Source organism: Chrysochloris asiatica, unplaced genomic scaffold (genome assembly GCF_000296735.1).
Source record: "Chrysochloris asiatica unplaced genomic scaffold, ChrAsi1.0 scaffold00003, whole genome shotgun sequence".
NCBI classification, from domain to species: Eukaryota; Metazoa; Chordata; class Mammalia; order Afrosoricida; family Chrysochloridae; genus Chrysochloris; species Chrysochloris asiatica.
This window is the reverse complement of record NW_006408521.1, coordinates 43,626,697-43,642,794: the sequence shown is the minus strand read 5'-3', so window position 1 is coordinate 43,642,794 and position 16,098 is coordinate 43,626,697. Positions and strand designations below refer to the sequence as shown.

Sequence of the window (16,098 nt, the reverse complement as noted above, 5' to 3'; positions counted from 1 at the left end):
GGGGAGAGAGCTGGTCTATTGCACATTGGAGATGAGCGCAACAGTCCAAGAAAATGTAGGGTTTGCACAAAGAACTTTCTGGAGAGCCCTCCATACCCAGTTGTGTGACCAGGGCCCCTGGTCTGGCCACAGAGGGACTTCTTCCCTTCTTCCACCGGCACTGCCGCATTGATGCGTTTCTGGTGAGGAGCCGCTATGTCCAGCCTCCACCCCCCTATGCCACTTTGGTTAAATTTAACCACCTTGGTGAGCCTGTCAGCTCTGCAAACGGATACACTTGCATGGTCTTAGAAAGGATGACTGAAAATAGTATCTGCCACCGTCCTGGCCGTCCCTTGATTTGGGGCTGGGGGCTGCTTCTGTGACCGCATGAATGCTTAGAGACTCCCTGGACAGACCTATGTCAGAGCCAAGCTGCCGGGGGCAGTTTAGGAAGATAGCTCGGTCTTTACTTGCCCATTTCCTAGGTGGCTGGCGATAGTGTAAAGAACAGGAAGGCTCACCCCACTGCATGTTGTGGTCTGCAGATCTCCTGGGGGAGCTTCCTGAGAGAATGTTGGTGCTAGAGGGCCCGTTGTTGTTGTTACTGGATGCTGAAGTGTTGATTCCCACTCACATAAAACCTGTATGACAAACTAGAATCACACCGTAGGTTTTTCTAGGCTGCTTTCTTTGTGGAAGCAGGTCATCAGGTCTTTGTCCTATAGCATCACTAGGTAGGTTGGAACCACTAAACTTTTGGTGCACAGCCAAGCGCTTAACCATTGTGCCACCAGGGCTGCCTTTCTGGAAGGCCTAATCTGGGCATTTAAGAACACGGGCTCAAGATTTGACTCCTGGTTCCCTCCTTTTTTCATTGAGTGGCCTTGTTGGATTCATAGTTATTGAGAAGTATTGAGGCGGTTGGAACTCACAGTGGTCCTAGATAGAGTTTCCAAGGTTGGTGTGCACCACTGACCTTGTGGCTAGCAGTCTAGTGCTTATCCTGCAGCACCACACCAGGACTCAGCTGGGCTTGGTACTTAATACTTCTAACAGTGTACTCCGACTGCGGTGAGGGCTGCATAAACTTCAGCACAGAGGCCTAGGAGAGTTAGGAGCTTGTCTGTAACTGCAGAGCTTATGAGAACCCAGGGTTCCGGGCTGCTGGTTTGGGTTTCAATTTCCTTCTCTTGCCCAGGTCCTCTGTCCTGGGTCCAGTCTCCATGCCAGCCCTTTCCTACTCCCATATCTCTCTCCCTCCCTCTCTCACATACACACACACACACACACACACACTCCCTCACTCCCCCGCAGCCCCCCACCAGCTTTGCACTCAGTTCCTGGTGCTTTCCTCCAACTGCTCAGGCCTCCTAACCCATCCCTGACCCCAGCTTCCCACGCCCCCTCCCTGGACCCCTTGCTGCCTCACACCCTGGTGGTTTTAAAGACAAGCAGCTTTTTTGCAGAGCTGGCGAGCTTGTTCTCCTGCGCCCATGCACTGCAGCAGGGAGCTTGCCTGTCTCCCTGCATGGTGAAGCTGCGCTCTGCTGTGGGTGGGGCTACTTGGCCTTTCACAAACCGACTTCCCGCCCCAATCTTCAAGGCTGAGGTCCAGGATGTGGCAGTGGACAGGAGATGCTTGAGACTAAAATAAATGCCCCAGAAAGGCTGGCAGAGGAATGGGTATCCCAGCCCGTGAGCCTGGACTGCTGGCTTAGCCCTGCTTCCCTGAGACGGGGCATGAACACCCTGTGCTCAGCACTGTCCATTAGTCTGTGTGTGTGGGTATTGTCCCAGCTCCCCGATGAGGGGACTGAGGCTGTGTTCTCTCCCCGTACTGTGTCCCCAACTCCAGGACTCGACACAGCCTTATAACCCTCACAACCTTCACCCATAGCCATTCTCCTGCTTTGAATCCCATTTCTAGGTGGAAACAGAGAGGAGGGTCTCTAAGTAGTGTCCAGTGGCTGCATCCACAGGGTCTCTGCTGGGGCAGTGTGTTGAGGCCACCCTCAGCGGGGGTCCTCTGGGGACACTAGGGTTGTCCTTGATGGCTGCTGTGTGGCCAGAGCCTCCTCTGACTACATCTGCCCTCGCCTATCCCCTGGGTGCACGTTAGCAGGCTGCTCCCCAGAGCAGATTTGGGGTTCCTGTGGCGGACATCTCGGGTATGCTTCTCAGATGAGGTGGTTTGCCAGCCAACAACATGGATACACATCATAGAGGGCCCCTGAGTGACCACCCAGGAAAGAAATGTGGTTGCTTATCATGGACACAGTGATACAGCTGCCCTGTCCAGTGATGGCTGACCTGGGAGAAGGGCTTCGTGAGGTGAGGCCAGGCCTCCTGAGCGGTGGCCCCCCTGGACTGAGGCTACATGTAGGTGGTTGTTCTCTCTCCCAGGGAATGAGGCATCTTCTCTCACCTCCAACCCCCTCCCTGACCTTAAAGCCTCGTCCCCCTGACATGTCCCCTCTCCCCTCAGGTCATCCAGGAGGTGAGTGGCCTAATCTCTGAGGCTGTGTCCGAGGGAAACCAGTGCCTTGCAGATGCCCAGCGCCTCACCTGTCCGAAAGTAAGCCGCATGCCTCCCAGGAGGAGACTGCAAATTTCTCTTAGAAATTAAAAGTATGAAATTGGGAGCTGTGTTTTACATTCAGCCCAGGAAATAAGAAGCAGGCAATGCTTGGATAAGGGCATTTGCTTGGCATGAAAATGGATGAAATGGATACAGCCTTAGCCATTTTCTTGCTTGAGGGGGAAGTTCCACTGGACCAAAGACTGCCTGGCATGCTGAAAAGCAGGAAGAAGTTCTGTGTGAAACTGGGCTCTCCTCTTACTCCCCAGTCCCGCCTCAGGGGGACAGTCTCAGTATTGACCCCAGCAGAAGGGTGCAAGTGCTCATTGGCCTGGAGCTTTGGGGCACTCGTCTGGAGGAAGTTGGGTTGGGTGCTGGCCTGGGGGCAGGCCATTCTGGCGGGCTCTCTGCAGGTCAGTCCCCTGCAGTCTGGGCAGCAGTCACTGGTCCTGGTCTCTGGATCCCCATCTCTGGCAGGAAGGAAAGCAGGACAGTTGGCAGCGGTCTTAGACAAGGAGCAGGTCATCTCCATGGAGGAAACCCAGTGGCCCCACCAGAGGGACTTAAAACAGGCCGGAGGTTATAGTTGTCTTGTTCAATTCCTTGATTACTGACAAGTCAGAAAGAACTTTGGGTTCCTTGTTGTTGGGTTGATAAGCAGGATACTTCCCCAAAGACAAGTGAGCAGGGCTTCCCCACTGGGCAGCTGCAGCCCCTGGTCCCTGCCCATGGCCAGGCCTGTGGGTTAGGATCCTATTGGCTGGTTTTTCCAGAAGTCTAGGGTAGGTGACTTTCTCTGGACATTTGATTACAATAATCCGGATGCTTCAAGTTGTAAGAGAAGCGGCTTCTGCTCTTCTCTAGGGACATGTGTGTCGTCCCCATAAGATCAGAAAGTTCCCACCAGGCCAAGCTGCCATTTTGAGGAGGGGGAAGGACCCTCAGAGCAGGTTACCTCAGGAGGAGGTGGGGAGGCTGCCAGAGGAGCTGGGCCAATGCCTCACCAGAGATTGGCACTTTTGCTTTCCAGATGACAGGGTTAGGGGTGGTCAGGTCCACACCCAAGATTTCCCCACTTTGTAGCTTTAGAGGTCACCATCCCAGCCAGTGATCCCCCCTCTCTCTTTATCTGCAGCTGGACATCGATGAGAAATACCTGTGTGCCTTCGAGCATGGCAGCTCCGTAGACGGACACCCCGAGATCCCAGAGACCAAAGATGGTAACAATACTTCTGCCTCAGCCTCACGGTCAGACAGAGGGGGCAATATCCCTGGGTGTTACTTGTCTGTGGCAGGGTTTAGCATCTGATTGGAGCATAGCCTTCCATTTGTAAACAACTTGGAAATGCGATACCATCAAGTTAGCTCTGACTCATGGTAACCCTGTGTGTGTCAGAGGACAACTCTGCTCCACCGGTTTTCAGTGTCGGATTTCCGGTAGATCGCCATGCCTTTCCTCTGAGGTGCCTCCGGGTGAACTTGAATCTCCAACTTTCCAGTTAACAGCTGAGAGCATTAACCATGTGTCCCATTCCAGAATCCCTATAGCGGATTTTGTTGTTAAGTCGAGTCAGTTCCAACCCATAGCGACCCAGTAAAAGGGTTTCTGAGGAGCAGCTGGTGAGATTGTACCACTGGCCTTGCAGTTCAAACCGACTTTGTAGTCCAGGGCATTAACCCACAGCACCACACAGGGCTCCCTGTAACTGATAGAACCAGGAAAAAGGGAGAAGTGGCCAAATTGAAATCACATGTCACAAAATGCTGGAGACAGAATATACTTTGATTTCTCATTTGCTACTCCCCTTTGGAATTGTTAACCAAGACAATTTGTAAAGATTCTTAGGTGCTTAAATATTCTGCAAAAGATATCTGTGCCTCTCGGGAGTGTGTGCTTGAGAGACAGCTGGCTCTGGCCCGTGGAACTTGGGTGAGACCTGCAGACAGACGCACACACACATGTAGGGGCAGGTAGTGTGAGAGGACGTTTGCTACCTTCATTAATTTCCCGGCAAGGACAGGTTGGTAGGCTGCATGCAATCAATGCTGACGGTATCTCCCCCTTGACAGTCAAGAAGAAATATTCTGCTGGCCTCAGACTGAGCAACCTAATGAGCCTGGGCAGGAAGAAGTCCACTTCGCTGGAACCTCAGGAGAGGCCCCTGGAGACGCTCAGTAAGGATTGGAGCTACCTGCTGGGAGGCGAGCTTTGGTAGTAGGGCAGAAGGTTTGGGTCTTGGTCTTGCTGTAAACCTCTCTAAGGACCCTCAGCCATGGCTTTCTTCCCTGCTGCTGGTTCTCAGAGCCTCAGCAGACCCTTCTGTGCTGCAGCGCTTCATCCTTGTGGAAGTTAAGAACCACTGACCAGTCCCCTCCTGATAGGTTTTGTAAAGTTGTGTTCATCTTGGGCAGTGTTGATGGAGAGCACAGTCTGAGAGCTCACAGCCTCCTAGAGCTGGTGCCTTTCTATCAGACCCACACCCTGTGCCTTCCTCATAGTGACAAGAACTCAGGGACAGAACGGGCGCTTTCCTGCTCTGCCGCCAGAGGCGGCTCTGTGGAGAAGGGTGGCTCTCTGCGCCTGAGTCTTGAAGCGCAAGCTGGGATGGTGCCATGGGCAGGAGAGAAGTTCTGAGATGGGGACAGGTGAGGCCAGTGAAAAGGGCCACGTTGCTAGTATCGAGGGGGCAGCCTTCGAGATATTCTTGAGGAAACAGAAGCCAGGAGAGGAGATGGACCTTTCCCAGAAAATGTTCTGGCATTAGGGGCTAACCCAGGTCCCGGCTCCCAGCTGGGCCTCCCTACTAGAGGCTGAAGACCATTACTGTCCACCTCCAGCCTCTTCTTCCTCATGGAATGCATGTCTCATCTCTGCTGGTTCCTGAATCCCACTTAGGTTGTTTTGTGAGGCTGGCAGGGTGGTCCTAAAGGCAGCAGTGGAGCCTCGTGTGTTTGCCAGCCCTGTGGCCTCAGAGGGCACTGTGCTTGGCATCAGGGCCTGGTCTCTGTTGGAGATCTGTGGCTGGGTTACTGCTGGATGTCTACTCAGCATGTTCCTGTCCCCTGTGGCATTGGGGTTGGCAAACAAACTCTCTGCTTCCCAGGACTCCATGCATGGGATCTGGGCTCCCAGTCTCTCTTGATGCAGAGTTCCCATGGGTCCTCAGAATGGTGATGGCGTGGAACCTGGAAGAGCCATCTCTGGGGCCTGGTCTCTCCCTTGTTCCACTTTGCTGCAGTGATGTGATGTCAAAGTGGCTCTGAGAACGTGGCCATCCCTGGGGGGGCGGAGGGGGGGTAGTGGCCGTGCGTGTTCAGCCTGTGGCCTGGGACTAGTTCATCCTGGCTGCAGATTCATGGGAACACTGCTGGTCCCTCGGGGTGGAGGATGTACCCACTCCCTAGGAGGATGAGGGGCCCACTGCACATGGGGTGGGGGCTCCAGGGACAAGTGCTGCACTGGGCACACGACACATCTACTAGAGACCACAACGTGTTTCCTGGGGAGATGACCCCTGAACCATCTGAGAGCAGTGACCGATGGTTAGGGGCAGCCCACTGCCGGCAGCCTGCACACAGACAAAGCAGGCTTCTGGGGGAGGGGTTCCAGGTGGAGACCCCGGGCCTGGAGAAGCTCCAGTCTCTCTTGGGGTGGCTGACATGGAGACAGGGCCAGGGAGACCCCCAGTCCAGCAGAGGCTGGAGGAGGAAGGAGGAAGAGTTGGAGTGGTAACCTGGAACAGACTTGGGGGCCGAGGAAACACCATGGAGCCTCGGACGCGGTGGCTTCCTCAGTGACCATGAGTTGCGGAGTCCCATCCTATATTCCCATGGGGGCCCACCTAATCAGAGCCCCACTCTTCTCTCTCTGGACACCCTTGTTCTAAAACCAGCAAAGCTGGGCAGCTGTCTTCCAAGGGTCCTGTAGCTGCCACGAGGAACACGTGCACTCTGAGATTCTTGGGGGTCTTCGGGAGGCACTGGAGTGTCAGCCTGGACATCGTCAGCCCCCTCTCTGCAGGTTACCTGAACGTTCTGGTCAACAGCCAGCGGAGACCACGCTGGTGCTCCATCAAGGACAGTCATCTGCACTTCTACCATGACCGCAACCGGAGCAAGGCCGCCCAGCAGCCCCTCTGTCTGGTGGGCTGTGAGGTGGTCCCAGACCCTAGCCCAGACCATCTCTATTCCTTCCGAATCCTCCACAACGGGGAAGAGCTGGTCAAACTGGAGGTACTGCCATCCTGGGGGACTTCTGGGTGGAACTGCAGGGGAGTGGGGGAACGGCTGACGCCCAGAGGACGGCCAAGGGCAACAGTGTAACTGGTTAACTTCTGCCGTTTACTTGCTTTGACCAGAGATTGTTTGCATTGAAAAGAATGTCTATCCCTTTCTAACCTCAGGTAGCTGGCTCTAGGGGAGGGACAGTGAACTTTCCTTCTGCATCTGGGGCTGGGGGTTGTTTCTAACTCCCTGAGAGAGGCTGATGGAGAAATTAGGGCCAGAAAGGACCCTCACTGCCCAGCAGATAGAAATGATGCCTGTGAGAGTTTGTCAGGTGGAATTAGGTTTGTGATACAATTGCATTTCTCCTGTTCCCCACCCATGTGATATGTGATGTTACACTGACAAAAATAAGAAATGGCATTGCCCTGCATGGACTTGTGGCAGATTGGAGCCTTGTGTGACACACTAACCCCTTACCCCGCCAGGTTAGCCAAGGGTCCTCATGTGAATTAATGCTTCAATGCTGCCCTCTGGCGGTGAGGAAAAAAAGGTTCATTGCAGTCACTTCAGGCCCTCAGCCCGCTTGTCTTTATCCATCCATTCAGTATTCAGTCTTCCTGAATGCAGCAGTATGTTAGAACAAAACAGATGCAACTCCTGCTTTCATGGAACTTACCTTCTAGTATGAAGGTGAGGGTAATTGAATCATTGGGTTACCCAGTTACTTAATTGCCATTGTTGGAAAGAAGTGGAGATGCTGTGAATCTGGAAGGTGTGGAGAAGGTTGGGGAGGGGAGAGTTAGGGCCTAGTCCTAAGAGCAAGGGGAGCACAGTGCTTCATGGGAGGGTGGCAAAAAGAGGCACATGAGTCCCACTAGGAAGCCATGAGTCTACCCAGGCCAGAGATGGTGGCAGTTAGAAGTAGACGTGCCCTATGGCAGCTGTGTTGAGAAATCTAGTTCAGAATAAGTTGGGAAAAGGAAGTCAGCTAAATGCCAGACTTGCCACCTATCACTCCGTTTGGTGGAAGCTCTTTCCTCACGACAATGGTCTTTCAGTATCTCTAGACTGTCCAGCCGTCCCTGGCAGATGATGTCATTTTAATACAAGTACTCAGTGCACTCTGGTAGCATAGTGGTTATGAATTGGGCTGTGAACCACAGGGTCAGCAATTCCAAACTACCATTTGTTCCGTGGGAGAAAGATGAGGCTTTCTACTCCCGTAAAGATTTACAGCCTCAGAAACCCTGTACAGGGTCGCTATGAGTCGGTTCCAACTCCACGGCACATAACCACCACCACCTAGTGCACTTACTGGTTTCTAATGCATTGATGCCTGGGGGATAAAACCAAGCACCAAATTCTTTGGGATTGAGTTCTGAGTTTGTCAGAGCTGGTTGATCTGGTATGGTATCAAAGACACTGTGACTTTATCAGAGCCATAAAAACGAAAGTACATTTGAATTGTTTTAACTGGGATCCCGGTAGCCTTGCATGTATGGATGGAGCAGGGTGGTCGCTCATAAAATAGAGGTGCCCACCCAGAAATGTGTGTGATTGTAACAGTTCCTAGCCTTCTGGACACATATTTATCAGTTGCTTGTGACACCCAGGACAAAGGTCCAGTGTCACTGAGGTGGCAGCTAGGGTCAGTGTAAAGAGTGGACCAGGTTGGTAAAATGAGAGCAGGGGAGGTGCAGGGACATACCTCTTGGTTCTCCCCGCAGGCCAAGTCTTCCGAGGAAATGGGTCACTGGCTGGGCCTCCTGCTCTCTGAGTCAGGCTCTAAGACCGACCCCGAAGAGTTCACCTACGACTACGTGGATGCCGACAGGGTCTCCTGTATTGTGACTGCAGCCAGAAAGTCTCTCCTGTAAGTGTCCAGGGGCTTCTGCTTTGTGCCCACTCATTCCCATTCTGACTGGTACCCACAGAAATGGGCAGCAGGGAGGCCCAGCTAGGAGCTGTCTTCACACCCCAGCACCCTCCAAGTTTTCCTGACCTCCCCAGGGACCCTCACACACTCCACCATAGGGAGACTGCTGTTTCTGCTTCCTCGGGGAGCAGTGTTCTAGGGTCAGGGTGGTGGAAGCTGGCCCTGCTGATGAAATGAAACCCATTTCCTCATACACAAACTGGGGAGAATACTGTGCCCCTTCTTACTGTGAGGATGGAATGAGAAGACACTATGTTTGTTGGGAGGAGTCCCCACACTGAGGGGGATCAGAAAAGAGTTTATTTTCTGGAGAGAAATCTGGAGCCAGGGGTTCTGCTACGAAGGCACGAGGGGAGGGTGGAGGTCCCCCCTGTAAACGAGCTGGCTTTACAACTGGATGTAGGTGTCAGTTCTGGGGTCTCCACTATAGCCACCAGCCTTTGTTGCAACCTCACTGTTCTCAGATACGGTTTCCCATCCTCTCCTAAATCCTTCACTCTTGGGTCTCACAGATTGATGCAGAGAAAGTTCTCCGAGCCCAACGCGTACATTGACGGTCTGCCTCGTCAGGACCAGCAGGAGGAGCTATACGACGACGTGGAGATGTCAGAGCTGACGGCAGCGGTAAGCGGGTGCCCCATCTTCCTCCTCACACCTACCTCAACACCAGACACCATTAGTTTGTCCCTAAGCTAGGTGGCTCTGAGCTTAACTTCAGGGGAGTCCTGAGTGGTGCTGTGGATTAATGCGCTGGACTGCAAGGTTGGTTTGATTTTGAACCACAAGGTCGATGGTTCAAGCTCACCAGCAGCTCCTCAGAAGCCCTATACAGGTCAGAACCAACTTGATGGTATATAACAGTAACAAGCTGAGTGGCTTTGAGTTCACCTTCAGAGCGATCATTGTAAAACTGTAGAGGGAATGTCTGTGTCATAGGCTGTGCTGTGCTGTGAGTTTGGGGAACAGAGATCATGCTGATAGTTGAAGTGGTATCTTCACACTGATGGTTGTTGTTAAGTGCTGTTGAGTTGGTTCTGACTCATAGCGACCCTGTATAGGGTTTCCTAGGGACAGCTGGTGGGTTTGAACTGCAGACCTTGAGGTTAGCAGACAAGTGTTTATCCTACAGTACCACACTGACTGTTGTTCCTACTCAGAGTGACCCTGTATATGATTTTCGAGGAGCTGGTGAGTTTGAACTGGTGACCTTGTGGATAGCAGTCCAGTGCTGACCGCAAATTGCTACTATCTCCATTCATCTGAAAAGCTACCTCAAAGGGAGGGCCTAGCCTTCTCCTCACAGATGACTTAGTTACCAGCTTGTGAACCTAGGCCTTCCAGCTCAGCATAGGGCCCCCAGGAGGAAGGCCGCTTTGGACTCCAGGATGGAGTGATGGGGAAGTCACATCTTGTCTCTGCAGGGAGACCCCGCTGAAGAAGACACTCTGGGCCCCGATGCTCCGAGTGCCAGCGAGCCTGACCGGGTGTACCTGGACCTCACACCCATCAAGTCCTTCCTTCACACACCCACGTGGGGCCACACCCAGGCCTTGTCCCCAACTGTGTCCAGTCTGGATGACCTGCCCCAGGCCGTCCCTGCAGACCCAGGGCCCACTCCAGATGAGCCCCCTGTAAAGGCAGAAGAGAGCCCTGCAGAGCAAGTATGGGCAGCCCCCTCCCCACCCCCCCAGGTACAGGCTGGGTCCGGCCTTCCGAGGTGCCGAGGCTGAGCTGTGTTCACTCTCTCCCCCCAGCAGAGGCAGGAGAGTCCAGAGCCCGAGGAGCCCTCCCTGAGAATCGCCACCATCAAAATCCAGACGGAACAGCGGCAGATCTCCTTCCCAGACACAGTGTCCCTGAGCTCCACCGGCAAGGACAGGCTGCGGGCGGCCACCAGTGCAGGTGCCTGTCAGCGACCAGGGGACGTCATTCTCACAGAGACGCACAGGGAGGCTCAGAGAGATGAAGGGACTGGCTCCAGGCCACTCAGCAGAGGTGGGGTCCAGCTTCCCTTCCTGTCTGTGGGCCAGGGCTGAGCCTGGGAGCTGGGGTGGGGACGGCCTTGGTGTACCAGCCTTGCTGACTTAGGGACTCTCTGCTGAGTCTACAGAGGTCAAACTCGGCAAGAATCGAACAGCAGCCGAGGTGAAGCGGTACACAGAGGAGAAGGAGAGGCTGGAAAAGGAGAGGGAGGAAATCCGGGGACACCTGGCGCAGCTTCGGAAAGACAAACGAGAGCTGAAAGAGACCCTCTTAAAGTGTACAGGTGAGGTCTCCCACCAGCCTCCCACAGGCCCTATTTGTGGGGTCATTCTCCTGTACTGAGAATCCCCAGACTGATGGCAACGGGGTCGGAGGTAGTGCAAATCAACAAAAAATCGCTGGTTAAAGAAGACGTTTTTAAAAATGTTTAGACTTTCACTGAATTTCACTGTTAAGTGCTGTTGAGTAGGTTCCGACTCATAACGACCCTGTATAAATAGGTTTCCAAGGAGCAGCTGGTGGGTTTGAACTGCCGACCTGTGGTTTGAGTCAGCCGACTGGAGTTGCCAGGCCCTTTCTTGTGTAAACCACACCCTACATTTCTAGTCTTTGCTGATTTATGCAAAGAAATCTTTCTAGATTCCCTTCCCAACACCACCCACCCCCGGCCCCCCCATCATGAGACAGCTGGTTCCTAGCATCTTCTCTTATAGAATATTCTGTAGCATTTAACTTCGTTTTGAGAGTCACCTGTCCTCCTCAGTTATAAGTAAACTGCAGAGTTGCAATAACAACAGGTGTAAGGAGTCAACCCAGCGGATTCGGGGTAAGCTTAGGACAGAGAAGGTGGTCAGGGGTACAGGTGTTCTTTTTCTGACTCATAATGTCCTTGTATTCAGTTTCCAAGGCAGTCAATCTTTACCTGAGCAGAAAGCCCTACCTTTCTCCTAAGGATCAGCTGGTGGATTCGAACTGCTGACCTTGCAGTTAGCAACCCAACAAGTAATCCATGACTCCAGCAGAGCTCCTTTATAACAGCAGAGTTGTTAAGTGCCTTGGAGTTGATTCTGACTCATAGCAATTCTGTTTCTGAGGAGCAGCTGGTAGGTTTGAACCCTCAAACTTGTTATCAGACCAGCGCTGATCCTACAGAACCATACCAGGACTCACCCACTTAACGTATATAAATTCAACTGATTTTAGATGATTCAAAGTCAAACAGTCATCACCCCACCATGATTTAAGAAGTTTCTTCACTATTCTGAAATTCCATAGCCATCCGTTCCACCTATCCCAACACAACCACTTTCTGTCTTGATGAATTTGTGCTGCTGCTTTTGAGAGGAGTCTTCCAGGTGGCACCGTGTTGAAAGAGCTTAGCTGTGAATCAAAAGGTCGGCCATTTAAATCAGCCAGCCCCTCTGCAGGTGAAAGATGAGGCTGTCTGCTCCCGGAAAGATTTATAGCTGTGGGAATCCTATGAGACAACTCTCCTCTGTGAGTCGGAATCAGCTTGTTGGTTTGAGGGTTCAGTGAGGTGTCTTGGATGTGCTTAGTCCTTGACCAGTGGTTAACGAGGTTACAGCTGCACTTCTTCCATCCAGCCAAGACGAGAGTGCTGCCGTATATGTGGCTGAGTTTGATCAAAGCTCATCTCGGCCCCAGAGCACTGAGCTGAGGCTGTGAGGAGGAGCCACAGGTTCTAGCCATCTCTCCTCTGTGGATCTGGGAAACAGAGCGAGCTTTCACTATATAGTTCATTCTCATAGGCTAGTAAGATCCTAAGAAAATGACTCTGCAGTATTGATTGTTGTTAAGTGCCATCAAGTTGTTTCCAACTCATAGCAACCTTGTACAGGGTTTCCAAGGAGTGGTCTACTACTAATATTGACTGTTAAATTTCAATTGTATCTTGGGTATTTTTGTGGTTTTTTTTTACTCCAATTCCCAAACACATCACTGGCACATTTTTTCCTCAGTGGACTCATGCTTAGAACTGTGTCCTATAGGACTTCATTTCTCCGTGCTTCTGTGGAATCCTGAGAAAACATTGCTGTCTTTGGCCTGAGGGTTCTGAGATTGAAGGATGTTTGGAGGGTGTGTTGGAACAGCCCAGTATCCTCCATCAATCATTAACATGTCTCTCTCCTCCTCCTGCATGTCTGTAAAAATAGCAGGTATCAAAACTGCGAAGAGCCTCTGAGAACTCTTCAGATCACAACTTCGAACCGGTTCTTTCAGGGTCAGTCATGGCTGACAAAGAGAAATCAGAATGGAACCTGAATTTGTAAAATGTGGGTGTACCAAATGATAACCAGAACAGGAAAACAGACAGGTTGATGTCTTAGAAAACAAGGGCAGTATGTTGTATAGTAACTGTATCTCGACCAGAAGAGTTGGAAACAATGCCCAAAGATGGCAGCCCACCTCACTGCTCTGAATGTATGTCACTCTCCACAGGCTTGGCAGAAATCCAGCTCCTGTGTCAGCTTCCTGACAGGGCTCATTATGCTGCTTCTGAGTCTCCCATGCCAGGGCTTCAACCATCCATTTTCCTGTTCCAGTTATCATTCTTTGTCACTCAATACTCAATCCTGGCATATTTAACAGATTTGGGTCTGTTCCAGTTTCACTCTGTTGGCTCTGGTTGAACTGGTTTGAAGCCCTGTTGCACACTGGTGCCTTCTTGTGAAAGGCAGACGTCTTTTCTTCGGAGATTTCCTCAGCCTTTGCAGAATGTGAACACAGGACTGGGGACTCGAGGCTGCCCTAACTCTGAGGGCCGGGGGGCCGTGCTCCCTCCTAGCAGAGTTTGCTGGCCGTCCTGCAGGGGCTGACTTCTCCCCACAGACAAGGGAGTCCTGGCCAGCCTGGAGCAGAAACTCAAGGAGATGGACGAGGAATGCAAGATGAGAGAGAGCCGGCGCGTGGACCTGGAGCTCACCATCGTGGAGGTGAAGGACAATCTCAAGAAGGCCGAGGCAGGGCCCGTGACCCTGGGCACTACCGTGGACACCACCCACCTGGAGTGTGCGAACCCCCGAGTGAGTGTGGGACCCAGGACCCTCTTGGGAGGGTTGGGGGAGGTGGGTGGTGTCTCCTTCAACCTCCTTTGACTCAACCTTCACTCTCCTGTGACAGCCCAAAGCTGCCGTCCCCACACCAGTCCCAGACTGTACTCCAGTCAACTCGGCCACAGCACTCAAGAACAGGCCTCTATCGGTCATGGTCACAGGCAAAGGCACTGTCCTCCAGAAAGCCAAGGTAAGCTGTCACTCTGGCGCGTGCCCTGAGGAACCCCCTCTCACCAAAACAGCCAGTGGCTCAGTCTTTGGTTCTGTCTTCAGCACCTGGTTCAAGTGTTCTTATGAGAACATGTCAACTTGACCACCAACCACTCCATCAGTAGACTCCTGGGGGTGGAAGTCCAGGGACAGGGCGGACTGTGACTGAGTAGTTTTCAAATCAAAGGTCAGTGGTTCTAAAGGACTTCTGCCACTAAAGAAAAACTCCGACAGGTGGCGTGATTTGCCCTAGGTCGCCCAGCCAGCTAGGAGTTGATCCAGGGATGGATGCTATTCATTAGGATTTTCCGTCAAGGGCCACACAACAAGTGTTATTAATCCATCACATGTATGAGAAAGAACACGCCCAGAACTGTCTGTGTTTTGCCAAACTCTGTTCCCTATGCCCTTTCTGATCACTAAAGTCTACAATGGAACTTGGCGCATAGGCCTAGCTAACTCCTTCACTGCGCCATAGCCTCCGAATCTCCTAACACGGGTTGTTCAGTGCCGTTGAGTCGGTTCTGACTCATGGTGACCCTGTATAGGGTCTCCAAGGAGTGGCTGTTGAGTTTGAACCACTGACCTTGTGATTCAAACTGACTTTGTAATTCAGTGCATGAATCCGTAGCCCCAATACAGCGGTTGTTAAGTACCGTGGAGTCATAGTGACCCTGTACAGGGTTTCCGAGGCTGCAAATCTTTACAGGAGCAGAAAGCCTCATCTTTCTCCCGCGGAACAGCTGATAGTTTCAAGATGCCGACCTTGAGGTTAGCAGCCCAATTCGTAACCACTACGCTACTAGAGCTCCTTAATACAGCGGTAGGGAACCTTTTTTTTCCTGCCAAGGGCCATTTGGATATTTGTAATATCACTGCATATAAATGTATGCTGCTATGAAAAACAGCTCCTAGCCTTACTGAATTTCAAGTCCTGCCTCCGGTTACCTTGGCAGGGCCAGACCACGTGAGTGGGAGGGCTTATATATGGCGAAATCCCCACCCCTGTCCTAGTAAGTGCTCTGCGCAGGGTTGGCCCAGGGATTGGGACGTATTTGCATCTCTATGCCTTGCTGCTTCTATGTCTGAAATGTCTATATATACAGGTATGTGTTTGCTTAACGGGCAACTTCCGACCACATGTATGTCTGAGGGTCAGGATGCTACAACACCCTTATCCTGCAGAGTAACCCACTGTCTTCCCAGAAGCCACAAACTCTGCGGTGATGGAGTCCCGGGCCCACACTCCCAGTCCCTCTCAGCTTCCACAGCACTCACAGGGTCTCTAGACCCCACATTAACCAGTTGTGGTGCTGTAGGGTACCGATGGAAAGGTATGGGGGCCCTGGCCTAGCAGAGAGGCCAGTGACAACTGGGTGGGACTTGGCCAACTGCTCACCTGAGGCATCTGGAGCCTGAGCTGCCTGGGCCATGTGTCCAAATCACAAAATGTCCAACTTCACAGTATGGATCGTGGGCGTTAAGCAACGCATACCTGTATATGCGGCATACCTGTGTGTGTACACTTTTTAAAATACATATAAAGGTTGCTACAGTGGAATAATTTTCTTTTTCTTTTGGGGGGGGGGTGATGGCATTTGAATGGTACCAGGAATGGGAGAAGAAAGGAGCAAGTTAGGAAATAACTTTCATCTAAGGACTATCACATCGTTATGGACCGTGGTGACAATCCTGCTTCCTCACAATCTTAAAGCAGCAACTCTCTGAAAACATGAGAACTGGGTACCATGAATGGAGAGCTTTGGCTCAGCGGAGGCTTGGTCCCTTCTTCAGAGACTCAGGTCTCCTGGATGGACACAGGAACACTGTTGTGCTGCTTCTGTGAACTTCTCATCAAGTGTTTTATCACGATCTTTAAGTTGTGGAAACTTTCTGACCTTGAGACTCCAGTGGAAGAGACATCAATCAAGGTCCTTGTGGCTTTCTCACTGAGAAGACAAAACTCCTGACATCATCTCTTACACCCAATTACTTAGCAACATTGAGGCTTAAACCACCCTTGACTTCCAGACCCAACAACCATCATCTACAACATTCTTTTTGGAACCACACTGAGGCACTGTCCCTGCCAGGGAAGGCCTGAATCA

The 16,098-nt window shown here is 52.0% G+C and overlaps 1 protein-coding gene across 1 annotated transcript in view; it reads left to right on the top strand.

Moving 5' to 3' along the window:
- AFAP1L2 (actin filament associated protein 1-like 2) overlaps window positions 1-15,629 on the top strand; it is a 50,288-nt gene extending 34,659 nt beyond the window's left edge. The window contains exons 8-19 of the mRNA XM_006831489.1: window positions 2,468-2,557; window positions 3,696-3,780; window positions 4,631-4,735; window positions 6,582-6,793; window positions 8,515-8,660; window positions 9,236-9,347; window positions 10,145-10,384; window positions 10,478-10,625; window positions 10,834-10,989; window positions 13,557-13,750; window positions 13,848-13,970; window positions 15,603-15,629. Of these exons, the coding sequence (XP_006831552.1) occupies window positions 2,468-2,557; window positions 3,696-3,780; window positions 4,631-4,735; window positions 6,582-6,793; window positions 8,515-8,660; window positions 9,236-9,347; window positions 10,145-10,384; window positions 10,478-10,625; window positions 10,834-10,989; window positions 13,557-13,750; window positions 13,848-13,970; window positions 15,603-15,629 (1,638 nt within the window). The remainder of the gene's footprint in view (window positions 1-2,467; window positions 2,558-3,695; window positions 3,781-4,630; window positions 4,736-6,581; window positions 6,794-8,514; window positions 8,661-9,235; window positions 9,348-10,144; window positions 10,385-10,477; window positions 10,626-10,833; window positions 10,990-13,556; window positions 13,751-13,847; window positions 13,971-15,602) is intronic.
- The last annotated feature ends 469 nt before the right edge of the window (window positions 15,630-16,098 follow it).